The 13,073-nt window shown below is 40.5% G+C and overlaps 1 protein-coding gene across 1 annotated transcript; it reads left to right on the plus strand.

Moving 5' to 3' along the window:
• The first annotated feature begins 9,117 nt into the window (after positions 1-9,117).
• LOC126690175 (uncharacterized) lies at positions 9,118-10,644 on the plus strand. Its single transcript, XM_050385303.1, has 4 exons — positions 9,118-9,405; positions 9,613-9,906; positions 9,949-10,137; positions 10,189-10,644. Exons 1-4 carry the CDS (start codon positions 9,118-9,120, stop codon positions 10,642-10,644), a joined length of 1,227 nt encoding a protein of 408 aa, XP_050241260.1.
• Positions 10,645-13,073: the final 2,429 nt, after the last annotated feature.

Raw genomic sequence — 13,073 nt, forward strand, 5'->3', positions numbered from 1 at the left:
GAATCAACAGAGAGTCACCTTCAAGGATGAAATCATGAATTCCCACATCCATAACAAACTGCAGACTGTTAGGACATATGTGTTTCACATGTTAAGAACATATGTCATGATTTTATGTAATTGGTTTATCCTTTGACAAAACGCACTTTACTTGTAATTGGGTAGATTTAGGATGTGTTTAAATACTTCAAGAAACTATGTTTCAAGATCAAGTGTTGAAGCCTTCAAGTTTGTCCAAGAAAACAAGCTGAAAGTGCAGAATTTCTAAAGCTTGACAGCTAGAATGTGTTGAGGTTTAAGGAACTATTCAGCCCGTGTGCTCGACACCTGCTCAACAGCTGCTCGATACCTCCTATCTGTCGAGGTTTAAGAATTTCAAAATTCTGATATGATTTTCTTGGGATCCGTGAATATGTCTTTGGGCCTTCTTTTCTCCTAACTCTAGACATATAAAAGGATTGTTTTAAAGGCCGTCAAACAGTTCACAAGTTGCACAAGTATTGAGCAAACTCTGTTCAAGCAAATTGTGACCGAAGACGAAGTTCTTGCCCTAGTTCATCTCTTTCTCTTAATGAAGTTGCTGTGTATGTGCACCATAGGGTTTTGTGACCAAACATCTTCTTGATCTTCATCGTATGGATGAACTGAAGAACTTTACAGCCAACAACCTTCTTAGTTGGTGATTGAAGTCGCGTAAGGGATCCGCGCAATTGATTAGTCACGTACTTGGGAGCCGTGCATCCAAAGGGGAACTGTCATTACAGAACAAGTCCAATTGGGTATTGGGGTAAGGATTCAACTGTAAGTTGGTAAGGTACTTGAGATTCCTTTACTTGTAACCGCTTGTTGTGATAATAGTGGAGTTTCGAGAATGGTGACCTGAAAATCACCTGGTGGGGTTTTCGCCGTTAGGTTTTCTCCATTCGTAAACAAATCAACGTGTCATTTAATTTCCGTTGCATATTTAGTTGTTCGGTGATTTGTTTGTGCTACCACGCGCTTTGCATGTTACTTTGATTAATTAATAAACTTGGTTAATTAATTAATTTATTTATCACAAGGGGTTAATTCGTTTTTGGCCTATCACAGACCAACTTCAAAAGCTTTTGCCTCTGCTACCAAAGCTCCCAGTGGTGCATTGATCTTCTTGCTCATCGCTACAACCACCTGTCTATGAGAATCGCGAATCAACACACCAACTCCAGTAGCCTTTTGAGCCAAGAACATTGCCCCATCTAGATTGACCTTGTACATCGACAAAGGCGGAGGAGTCCATCCAGCCACTCGAACCAGTGGAGGCTTTGGAGGCACACTGTTTGCTTCTCTATATTCCTATAGGTACTGCATTGCCCACTGAACTAAGGTCGAGCCACTTTTCTTGCTTTCCCCATGTCTAACTTCTTTTCTATTATACCATAAGTACCACGCAATAGTCACCACCAACGCTGTAGTATCCTCATTGAAATTATCAAACATCAGTAACATCCACAAAAGATCAAAAAAAGACTTGGCTTGGGACTGCTCAAAATGAAAATGAAGCTTAGTGCATTGCCACACTTCCTTTGCCTGTTGACACAACCAAAAGAAATGCCCAGAGTTCTCTGCTCCTTCTTTGCAATCATCACATTGGTCATCTTGTAGAACACCTCGCCGCACTCGGTTCTCCTTTGTGGGAAGAATTCCACGACAAGCTCTCCAAGCAAAATGACGAACTTTGTGAGGAACTTGTAGGCGCCACAAAAATCTCCAAAACTTGCGATTTTTGCTGCTATTTGAATTGGTACCATAATTGACAGGCCGTGATAGATCTATAGCTAACTTGTAAGCACTACACACACTAAACAAATCATTAGAATTTGCAGCCCAAACCAGCTTATCCTCAAGAAGTTGTATGCTTAGGGGTATGCTTTTGATCAAATCAGCTTCATGTGGAAGGAAGACTGCATCTATCACTTGAGTTTTCCAACTAGTCAAATCAGGTGAAATCAATTCACTAACCCTTGTGTCTTCATGCAGAAACAGTCTTGGAGAAAAAACTTTAAATGTTGATGAGGATGGGAGCCATTTATCTCCCCAAACTTAGATGGAATCTCCATTGCCCACATTCCACCGAAGGCCCTGCTGAACTAGGTGTTAAGTTGCCATGATGCTTCTCCACGTATACGAGGGATTGTGACCAATTGAAGCATGAACAAAATCAGTATGAGGGAAATATCTTGATTTGTATACTCAATAAACTAGGACTCTTGTTTTGTTTGAAGTCGCCACCCCTATTTAGCAAGTAAGGCAAGATTAAACTGCTTTAATTGACAAAAACCTCGAATCCTTAGGCTCACAAAGTTTTTCCCAACTAAGCCATGCCATCTTTCTCTCATCCCGTTTCTAACCCCACCAAAAAATCCGGATCATGCTAGTCTCATCATCACATAGAGAGTCGGGTATTTTAAAGCAACTCATCGTGTAAGTAGGTATATTCTGAGCTACTACCTTAATTAACACTTCTTTGCCCGCCATTGAAAGCAATTTCTCTTTCCACCCCGCTGTTTTTTGCTAAGCTTCTCTTTAATGTCATTGAAGGTGTTCCTCTTATTCCTCCCCACAAGAGATGGTAGCCCTAAGTACTTCTCATGTTTTCTGATAACTTGTGCCCCAAATTTCTTTTTAATCTCCTGTAGAATACCACTTGGTGTGTTGCTACTAAAGAAGAGGGGAAGTTTTAATTCGGTTTAGCTGCTGACCAAAGGCTTGTTCATAAATTGTGAGGATTCTTTGTAGGGAGTACACTCTTCAAGTGATGCCTTACAAAAAATTAGTACTTGACAAAAAAGTATTCTAATCATCATTTGATGCAATACAAGTTGTAACAAAGTCTGTTGTAACTTGTAAAAAGTGTCCCTAGACTTTTTTTTTTTAAAGAAAAAAAAAAAAACCCTCCATTTATATCTTGACAAGGTGGAGCTATTAGTCCGAAAGGTTTGTCATTTTGATGGAGTTGTGAACCTATATTTGCTATCCCCATTTCCCAAGGTCTAAGTGCCTCCCAAATTCAAGATACCATCCCTAGACAAATTTGATGGCATGGGTGTTGATACCATATTTTATTAGCTTTATTTTGCGAGTAAAACTCCCAATTCAAGTTTAGAATTTCCAAAAAAACTTGTTATTTTTACTTTGAGATTGAGAGAATGTCAAAATAAACTTAATTTATCTCAATCAAATGTCAAATTAACCAATTTTAGGGATCAAGAATCACAATGACCTACATGCCCTTTAATGACCAAACTTTGACCAAGTTGGATAGTAGTCAACGAACTCAAAATTTCATCTGATCACCAAATTCCATGATATTATTTATAATTATGCCAAGCAAGGTTGTCAAAATCGGGATCCTACATAGGATCGTGGGAGGTAGGTGGGATCGTGGATCGTAGGATCGGATCGTGGATCGTAGGATCGGATCGTGGATCGTAAGATCCCACATTATTTGAGAAAAAAACAAAAAAATACACATTGGTATGTTAAATAATCACATAAATTATACATTCATTGATATAATTATCATACATTACTACATTCATTTGTAGCATTATTTAAAGATGCCAAAAATCTCAAAATGTGACACTCTATTGGAATATTTTTTATTTGAGTCTAACTGATACTCTCTATATTAGAGTGGAAAAACTTGATCTATTGGGATTTATTTTTCATTTGGATCCAACTGAGCCTTCTATCAAGTTAAAGAAGATTACAAGAAACCAATGTTGTTTGGGATTGTCAGAATCGTACGATCCTATCAATCCTGAACGATCGCAAAGATCCTTGAAAGATTTAGATCGTTTTGGGTAGGTGAGATCGTAAAATCGTAGGATCGTAAGATCCAGATCGGGATTTTGACAACCATGATGCCAAGGTCTATCTCCGGAAACATTTTCTCCAAGTTTGACATAGATTTGACCAAAAATTTGATCACGATAAATATGAGGTCATACCTAAAAAAAAAAAAAAAAAATTACCTTTAAAATAATTGCCCACAAGCCCAGGTTGGACTTAAGACAAGCAAGATATCAACCCAAAAAAAAAAAAAAAAAAAAAAGCAGTCAGAAGGTACCCAACACTTAGTCAATTTTGAGAAAAAGTGTCCTAAAGTTTGATTATGATTTAATCTTGGTTCCATTATAGTAAAAAGAGACATTAGTTTGGTACAAATAAAGAGTCATTACAAAGGTCCCATGAAAAGTTTTATTTTGGTAGGATTGAATAAAAAAAAATTACACTTGAACAAAAATAATTTATGAAAAATACCAAAGTAGAAATTTTGGGACAAAAAACTTTAGTTTGGTACTACTTTCCAAAGCCTATAGCTTAACAAATTTAGATCAAAGAGCTAAAAAGTTGATATCTTTAGTAAAAATTGATTATATACATCTTAGAAAAAACAATGTCTTAAGATCATCTCCGGATTGTTAGAAGTCGATCTGGATTGTAGAAGTTGCTCATGTAAAATTGAAAAAAGAAATAACTTAGAAGCCTTTTAACCACTTGAACCACCCTACTTTTGGGATGAATAACTTTACACACATTGCACCAAATTGCATAAAGCATTTTTTGTTTTATGAGAGTTTCAACTTATGGCGTCCACTCTTGATGATAGCTTTTTATCATTAGATCAAGATACCAATCAATTTTTGGTGTAGACGGGGATTAAACCCCAGATCTCTTGTATAAACTTTTCGACGACACCACGAATGCAAAAAACAGAGTACAAGAATACGTCAACCAAGTGCACAAAGTAGGCACCTCAAATATATATATATATATATATATATATATATATATATATATATATATATATATATATATATATATATATAAATTGTACAAAATTCATGCAGGAAAAAGTGGGAATTTTGAGGCATAAGATTGTGCCAAGAGCCTAGCACTAAGACCATTCGCATCAGCTCGTGCAAAATATTTTGTTTATTATAGCATAAGAACCTACTTTTTATTTATTTTATTTTTTTTTATACATGTATACTCACCTTTCAAAATGCTCTACATTAGATTATCTATATTACATTACACTTTATTGAAATATCAATTTATCTTGATTTTTTTTAATTGTTTATCTTTCTTCACACATAACAACCACCATCAACTTTCTTTCTTTATCATTGGGATACGTAAAGAAAAAAAATAAAAAAACTAATTGCAAAATAAAGTATCAATGTAAATTTACACGATTACTGTAGCAATTTTGTAAATTTATACATCTTTAGCTAGACTGATGTTGGTGATTTTGGAACTTAAATTGTGTAAAATTGAATCATTTTTTCTATTTTGCATTATTTTGATGCAAATGCTCCCTATGCACAGGCCTTGTTGCCATTTTTAGTCCAAGTTTGCAATTACATACATTGCAGTTCTCCCACTCGCAGAACAAAGCCAAAAACCCTTAAAATAACTCTAAAATTCTCTCAAACAGCACAGAATATTCCTAGAGTATTGATAAGTATAAATCTTGAAGCATAAGTACTAACTAACTACCTTGTAGTAGCTGACGACCCTAAGGAAGTTAACGACTTTGCTTATGTGCTCGTGATTGACCCCAAAAGGTTGACGACCCATATTGGAGATGACAGGAGCAACTAAAGGTCATCAATGCATGGGTTAGAGACGACCAGAATGACGTTTTGTAGAAGGATAAGTTGACGGGATGAAGCTAACGAGTTCGACATGTCTTTTGCGTGGTTCGCACGTATAAGTATATAAGGAAATTTTTTGCGCCCCACACTTAACCCTAATTAGGAAGATTCCTACAAGGAAAGGATTCTGCAAGATACGCAAAATAAAGAGTTTCTCTCCTATAAGGAAATATCTTTTTAATCAAGGCACGGATGTTAGCCCTATACTATTATAAAAGCCCCGAGACCCTCACAAATTAAGGTACGCATAATTTACCCCAACTCTGGCACTCTAGAGTGGTGAAAAGTTCTAACTTGACTGTCGAAGGGTATTTGGCCGGCACCACACAGGTGCTCTCTATTGGATCTTCTCTTTTTGTGTTGTGCAGGTATTGTTTTGAGTACGTAAGGACCGTGTGACTTACTGTTGATTTTTCGGCATCATCAGTTGGTGTCGTCTATGGGAAATTTTAGCGACTTGTAAGCCATACTATCGCTTCCCGGACAAAAAGTTGCATGGAACTTACTTGCTCGATGGCGACCACCAACAACGTTCAAGGAGACAAGCCGCGACCTACTGCCCTAGAGAGGCAGGTCCAAACCCTCACAACAGCAGTTGAACATCTCACCAAACAGAATCAAGACCTAGATGAATAGCTACGGTAGAAGAACGTAGCGATAGGTACCTAAGAGGAAGACCAAGAAGGTACCAGTGCTGAGAGAAGGAACCAAGAGGGGCCGAAAGGTAGCAATGCCCAAGTAGACCAGAACGATAGGACATGAGCCGACCATCCGTCACGGATACGGCTCCACCTCACATGGTTGTAGAGATGCAGATGATAAAGGAACGAATGGACTTTATGATGAACACCCTTAAAGGACGAGTATCTAGCGACCTCGACAACTTAGTCCACCGAACCGATTCACCATTTACTATGTCTGTCAATTCATACCCCCTTCCGCCGAAGTTTCGTATGCCGCAAGTAAAAAGCTACGACGGAGCTAAAGACCCTCTAGATCACTTAGAATTCTTCAAGACCCTAATGCACCTTTAAGGGGTCGCAGATGAAATCATGTGTAGGGCTTTCCCTACTACACTGAAGGGACTGGCAAGGATATGGTTCAGCAGACTGGTGCCTAACTCCATCAGCACTTTCAAAGAGCTAAGTGCCCAATTTGTCTCACACTTTATTAGGGAGGCATAGGTATAAGAAATCCATTGCGTGTTTGATGAACATCAAGCAATGAGAGGATGAGACGTTAAGGTCTTACATAGCTCGCTTTAGCAAAGAAGCACTTTCAATCGATGAGGCTGACGATAAGATACTTGTAGCTGCATTCACCAATGGGTTATGGAAGGGTAAGTTTCTATTTTCATTATATAAGAACGACTTAAAGACGATGTCAGATGTACTTTACAGGGCGACCAAATACATGAATGCTGAAGATGCGCTTCTGGACCGAGTGGAGAGGCCCAAGAAGAGAGAGAGAGAGGAGGACACATGGCAGGACAAAGGGCGGAAGATGGCAAGAACGGGAGAACGGAGGGATGATAGGTGCTTCAAGCCCCCTGTAAGGAGGTTCACGAGCTTCACCCCACTGACTACCCCGATCAACCAAGTCTAATGCAAATCAAGGATGAGGGAGCCTTAACCTTCTCCAGCAAGTTTAAGGGAGATCCCAACAAGTGGTCCAAAGACAAATACTGTCGTTTCCACCTTGACCACAGCCATGACACAGCCAATTGCTATGACTTGAAACAGCAGATCGAGGCCCTCATCAGGTAAGGAAAATTACAGAAGTTCGTTAGTAGAAAGGGAGCGGATCCATCCCAAGAGCAGGGTCCCCGATGGGGCAACGAACACCCAAGGCCACACTTAGGTGACATAAGGATGATTGTGGGAGGCACGACGACTACTGGTTCATCCAAAAAGGCTCGAAAGACTTACCCCAGAATGGTTTAGAATGTCCAGTTAACGGGCGTCATCCCGAAGATGACGTGGATCGATAACTCCATTATTGGCTTCTCAGAAGAGGATGCCCGACATATTCACCATTCGTATGATGATGCGCTTATCGTTAGCATCCGGATAGGGGACTATAACACGCACCAAGTCTTGGTCGACAATGGAAGCTCCGCGGACATTCTCTACTACCCGGCGTTCCAACAAATGCGGATTAACAGAGAATATCTAGTCCCAACCAACACTCCACTTGTTTGATTTGGAGGAACAAAAGTATACCCCCTCGGCACAGTCACATTGCCTGTAACAGTTGGAGATTATCCTCAGCAAATCATTAAGGATGTGACATTCCTCATTGTCAATTGCTCCTCCATTTATAATGCCATCATAGGACGACCTACCCTTAACTCGTGGAAAGTTGTAACTTCAACCTACCACCTGATGATCAAATTCCCCATTAAGTATGGAGTAGGGGAATTGCGAGGAGATCAGCTAGTTGCACGTAAATGCTATATTGCGATGCTGGAGATGGACGACCATCTATAAACTATGAGCATAGAAGAACAACGAATAGGGGCGAAACTCATAGAAAGGCTCAAGGAGATACCCCTCGATAGCTCCAGATTGGATAGAATCACAAGGATCGGTACTTTCGCCAGCCCAACGGTTCGCCAAGCACTCGTAGCTTTCCTCAAGGAGAACTAGGATGTGTTTGCCTGGAGTCATGAAGACATGCCAGGAATCGACCCTTCAGTCATGGTGCATAGGCTAAATGTGTCGCCCTTTTGTCCGCTCGTCTGTCAGAAGAAGTGATTGTTCGCCCAAGAACGAGAATGAGCAATAGCAGAAGAAGTTGGCAAGCTACAGGAGGTAAGCTACAGGAGGCAAGCTTCATTAGGGAAGTATACTATTCCGATTGGCTTGCGAACGTGGTGATGGTCAAGAAAGCCAACAGGAAATGGAGAATGTGCATAGATTTCACGGACCTGAATAAAGCATGCCCTAAGGATAGCTACCCTCTCCCTCGAGTCGACGTACTAGTAGACCCTATGGCTCAGCACCAACTACTGAGCTTCATGGATGCTTTTTCAGGTTATAATCAGATACGGATGGATGAGGCAGACCGGGAGAAAACTTCATTTGTTACCAGTCAAGGCCTCTTCTGTTATAAAGTAATGTCGTTTAGCCTCAAGAATGCGGGCGCGATGTATCAAAGACTCATGAACAAGATGTTTGCAAACCAAATCGGTAGGAATGTTCAGGTCTATATCGACGACATGTTAGTAAAAAGCCAAAGGGAGGATGACCATTTGTAGGATCTCAAGGAAACATTCGGCACCCTTCGCTCCTACAACATGAAGCTCAATTCGAGTAAGTGTGCGTTTGGGGTGATAGTGGGAAAATTCTTGGGGTTTATGGTGTCTCAAAGAGGTATCGAGGCCAACCTAAACAAGATCAGATCCATAGTAGAAATGCCCCACCCCCCCAAAGAACGTGAAGAAGTACAGAGTTTAAACGATAAAGTAGCTGCCCTAAACAGGTTCGTGTCAAGAGTGACGGATAAATGTTTACCCTTCTTTTGCACGCTAAAGAAGTCTTTCGAGTGGACTGCTGAGTGTCAGCAAGCATTTGAAGATCTAAAGACTTACCTTTCTTCCCCACCATTGCTAAGTCCTTTGCGACCTAGAGAAAAGCTCTTCCTCTATCTGGCCATCTCTCCGGTAGCCGTTAATGCGGCCTTGTTAAGAGAAGAAGACAAGGTCTAGAAGCCCGTGTACTACGCCAATCGAGCACTTCGTGGTGTAGAGGAAAGGTATCCACCGATGGAAAAGCTCGCCTTCGCTTTAGTTACGGCAGCCCGAAAACTCAAACCATACTTTCAAGCCCACACGGTGATCGTTCTAATTGACAAGCCCTTACGACGGGCAATGAGCAATTCGGAAGCTGCTAGTCGATTGGCACTATAGGCAATAGAGTTGAGTGAGTTTGACATTCAGTACCGCCCGTGCACCGCAATCAAGGGACAGGTAGTCGCTGACTTCATAGCAAAGTTCACTAACGGGGAAGATAAGGGGGCAGATGAACGTCTTCAATGGAGCATACATATAGACAGGTCGTTCGACAAGCAAGCCGACGGAGCAGGTATCGTACTTCTTTCTCCTGAAGGAGACAAGATTGAATGTATGGTCCACCTCGACTTCCCTACCACTAATAATGAAGCAGAATACGAAGCTCTGGTGGCGGGACTTAATCTCGCTAAAGTAGCGGGGGTTGTAAGCGTGGTTCTTTAATGTGACTCTTAGGTCGTCATAAACCAAGTGAACGGGGACTATGAATGCAAGGGCAAAAGGATGAAAAAGTACTTGGAGCAAGTAAGGAGAAGGGTGGACGACCTGCATGCCAAGATCGTCCAAATCCCAAGAGGAAAGAATGAGCAAGTCGACCGCCTTGCCAAAGCCGCCTCAGCAGAACACATGATCGTCCTTGATAATGTAATCTCTTTTGTCCAACTCGCTCCACTAATAGACTCCATTGATGTGTAGGAGATAGGTTCTGAAAACGACTGGACCACACCATTAGTCTCATATTTAAAAAATGGTGTCTTACTAGACAGGAAGGAAGCCATAAGAAAGTTGAAGGTCCAAGCAGCACGATTCGTTTTAATAAAGGACGACTTGTATAAAAGAGGTTTCTCCCGCCCATACCTAAGGTGTTTAGGTCTTGAAGAAGCAGACTGCGTTATGAAAGAAGTCCACGAAGGGATCTGCGGAAACCACTCAGGATCACGGTCGTTGGTACACAAACTAATTCGAGTGGGGTACTACTGGTCCACCACGCAGAAGGATGCTCAGACTTATGTTAAAGCCTACGACAAGTGTCAAAGGTTCAACAATATCATCAAACAGTCGTCCGAAGAGTTGACCCCAATGACAACCCCATGGTCGCTCGCTCAGTGGGGATTAGACATCATGGGGTCATTCCCAATAGTGGTACAGTAGCTGAAGTTCCTCATAGTGGGCATATAATACTTCACAAAATGGGTGAAAGTTGAAGCCTTGGCCACCATTACAGAGAAGAACATGCGAAATTTCGTCTGGAGATACATCGTATGCAGATTTGGGATCTCTAGAGTTTTGGTCTCAGACAATAGGAAATAATTCGATAACAACTCCTTCTGGGATTTTTGCTTGTAGTTGGGGATCAGAAATCACTACTTCTCCCCTACCCACCTTCAAGCTAACGAATAGGCTGAGGTCACGAACTGATCCTTGCTCAAAATTATCAAGACTCGGCTTGAGGGGGCAAAGGGTATATGGCCCGAAGAGCTGCCAAGAATACTATGGGCATACAGGACAACAATAAGGACAGCTACATGAGAGACATTTCGACTAACATACAGGAGCGAAGCAGTCATTCTAGCCGAGGTCGGACTCGCAAGTTACAAGGTGGACAATCATGATGAAAGAAAGAACGATGAGGCTATGCGCCTATAGCTCGATCTAGTTGACGAAGTCAGGGCGACAGCTGAACAAAGACTCGCACGGTACCAGGACTACATGGCTAAACACTATAATTCCTGAGTCCGACACTGAGACTTTCAAGTTGGAGATCTTGTTCTAAGGAAGGTCATGGGCGTTGCCAGAGATCCTACCCATGGGAAGCTCGGCCCCAACTGAGAAGGACCTTACCGAATCACGTCATGGCAGAGGAAAGGCACCTACCACCTGGAGGCGCTGGACGGATGGAAATTGCACCATCCATGGAACGCTAAGCACCTACAGAAGTACTACCAGTAGAGTTGATAGGGGAGAAAGCAACACTTTTCGTTTTCAGTTTACTTTAGTTAATTTTAGCTACGTCCCTCAGTTTTCCAGTTTACCTTAATTAATTTTTGCAACAAATACTTTTTAAGCCCAAAGGGTAGCTTTTTATTTTTTATTTTTTTTAGAGAACTACTTTTCTATGAATGCATGGTTTATCATAATAAGAGGAGTTTTATTCAGATATGACTAATGTGTTTTTCTACAAAATATTATAAAGTCCATAAAGTGGACGAATTCATCAGTCCATAAATTGGACAAATTTATTATCAAGTCCATAAAAGTGGACGAGTTTATGCTAAGTCCACAAAGTGGATGAGTTCATCAGTCCATAAATTGGACAAATTTATTATCAAGTCCATAAAATGGACGAGTTCATCAGTCCGTGAAAGTGGACGAGTTTATGCTAAGTCCATAAAGTGGACAAATACATCAGTCCATAAATTGGACAAGTTTATTATCTAGTCCATAAAGTGGACGAGTTTATTACTAAGTCCATAAAGTGGACGAATTCATTAGTCCATAAAGTGGACGAGTTTATTACTAGATCATAAAGTGGACGAGTTTATTACTAAGTCCATAAAGTGGACGAGTTCATTAGTCTATTAAGTGGACGAGTTTATTACTAGATCCATAAAGTGGATAAGTTTATTACTAGATCCATAAGGTGGACGAATTTATTAGTAAGTTCATAAAATAAACAAGTTCATTCCAAAAAGATGAATTCATAATTGTCCATAAAAGTGGACGAGTTCACAAGTGGATGAATTTATGATTAAGGTCTATAGAACGAATGAGTTCATCCTGTAGGAATGAGTTAATATTGTGAAGTCCACAAATAGACGAGTTCATAAAACCCAGAAAGAGGACAAGTTCATCGCCAAAGTGGACGGCTTCATTATTCAAGGATGACTTAATATCTACAAGAATGACTTAACATGACTTAATATGACCCATAATTAAGGTGGACGAATCCATAAGTAGACGGGTTCATAACTTAGTCAATAAAGATGACGGGTTCATCTCCTAAGGATATGTTAAATACTACAAAGTCCACAAATGTACAAGATTCATCACATGAAGAAATTAAAATCCACAAAGGAACAAGTTTCTTAGCCCACAAAGTGGACGAGTCTTTTGTAAAATTTATTGGCCCACAAATGGGCGAGTTTGGAGCAGACGAAACAAAATTCTTAAGTCAAAAAATAAACGGATTCACAAGGGAAAAAAAGGAACATACACACATATTGAAAGCGATGAATATAACATACCATAAATAAAAAAGTGTTTTACAAACAGAGCCTAAAAAACAAAAGGGCATTGAAACATTGTTCAAAAATTAGATTGAATTTACAACAAGGAAACAAAAAACATGGTTCAAGAGGCCGGGGGGTCTTGTGGGACCTCATTGCCCTTGGAAGGAAGGTCTTGGGCTTCTTGAGTTGGAGTATTGGCCGACGAGGTCAAAAGAACGATAGGCTTATCCATAGCAACAAGCTGAGCAAAAACGTCGCCATCATCCTCTGAATTCACCTTGGACTCAGTGAAGTCATTGCTCTCTTCAAGAGTAACGTCGCCTGCAGGTGTTGACGGCAAAGGGTCATCCA

The sequence above is a fragment of the Quercus robur genome, chromosome 6, assembly GCF_932294415.1.
Source record: "Quercus robur chromosome 6, dhQueRobu3.1, whole genome shotgun sequence".
Lineage (NCBI taxonomy): Eukaryota > Viridiplantae > Streptophyta > Magnoliopsida > Fagales > Fagaceae > Quercus > Quercus robur.

Excerpts from the sequence above, each read along its gene's own strand:
- LOC126690175 (XM_050385303.1), top strand. The coding sequence starts at position 9,118 with ATGCCCCACCCCCCCAAAGAACGTGAAGAAGTACAGAGTTTAAACGAT. Across the intron at positions 9,406-9,612 it reads TGTTAAGAGAAGAAGACAAG|GCAATAGAGTTGAGTGAGTT; the intron begins GTCTAGAAGCCC and ends TTGGCACTATAG. Across the intron at positions 9,907-9,948 it reads CGGGACTTAATCTCGCTAAA|GTCGTCATAAACCAAGTGAA; the intron begins GTAGCGGGGGTT and ends TGTGACTCTTAG.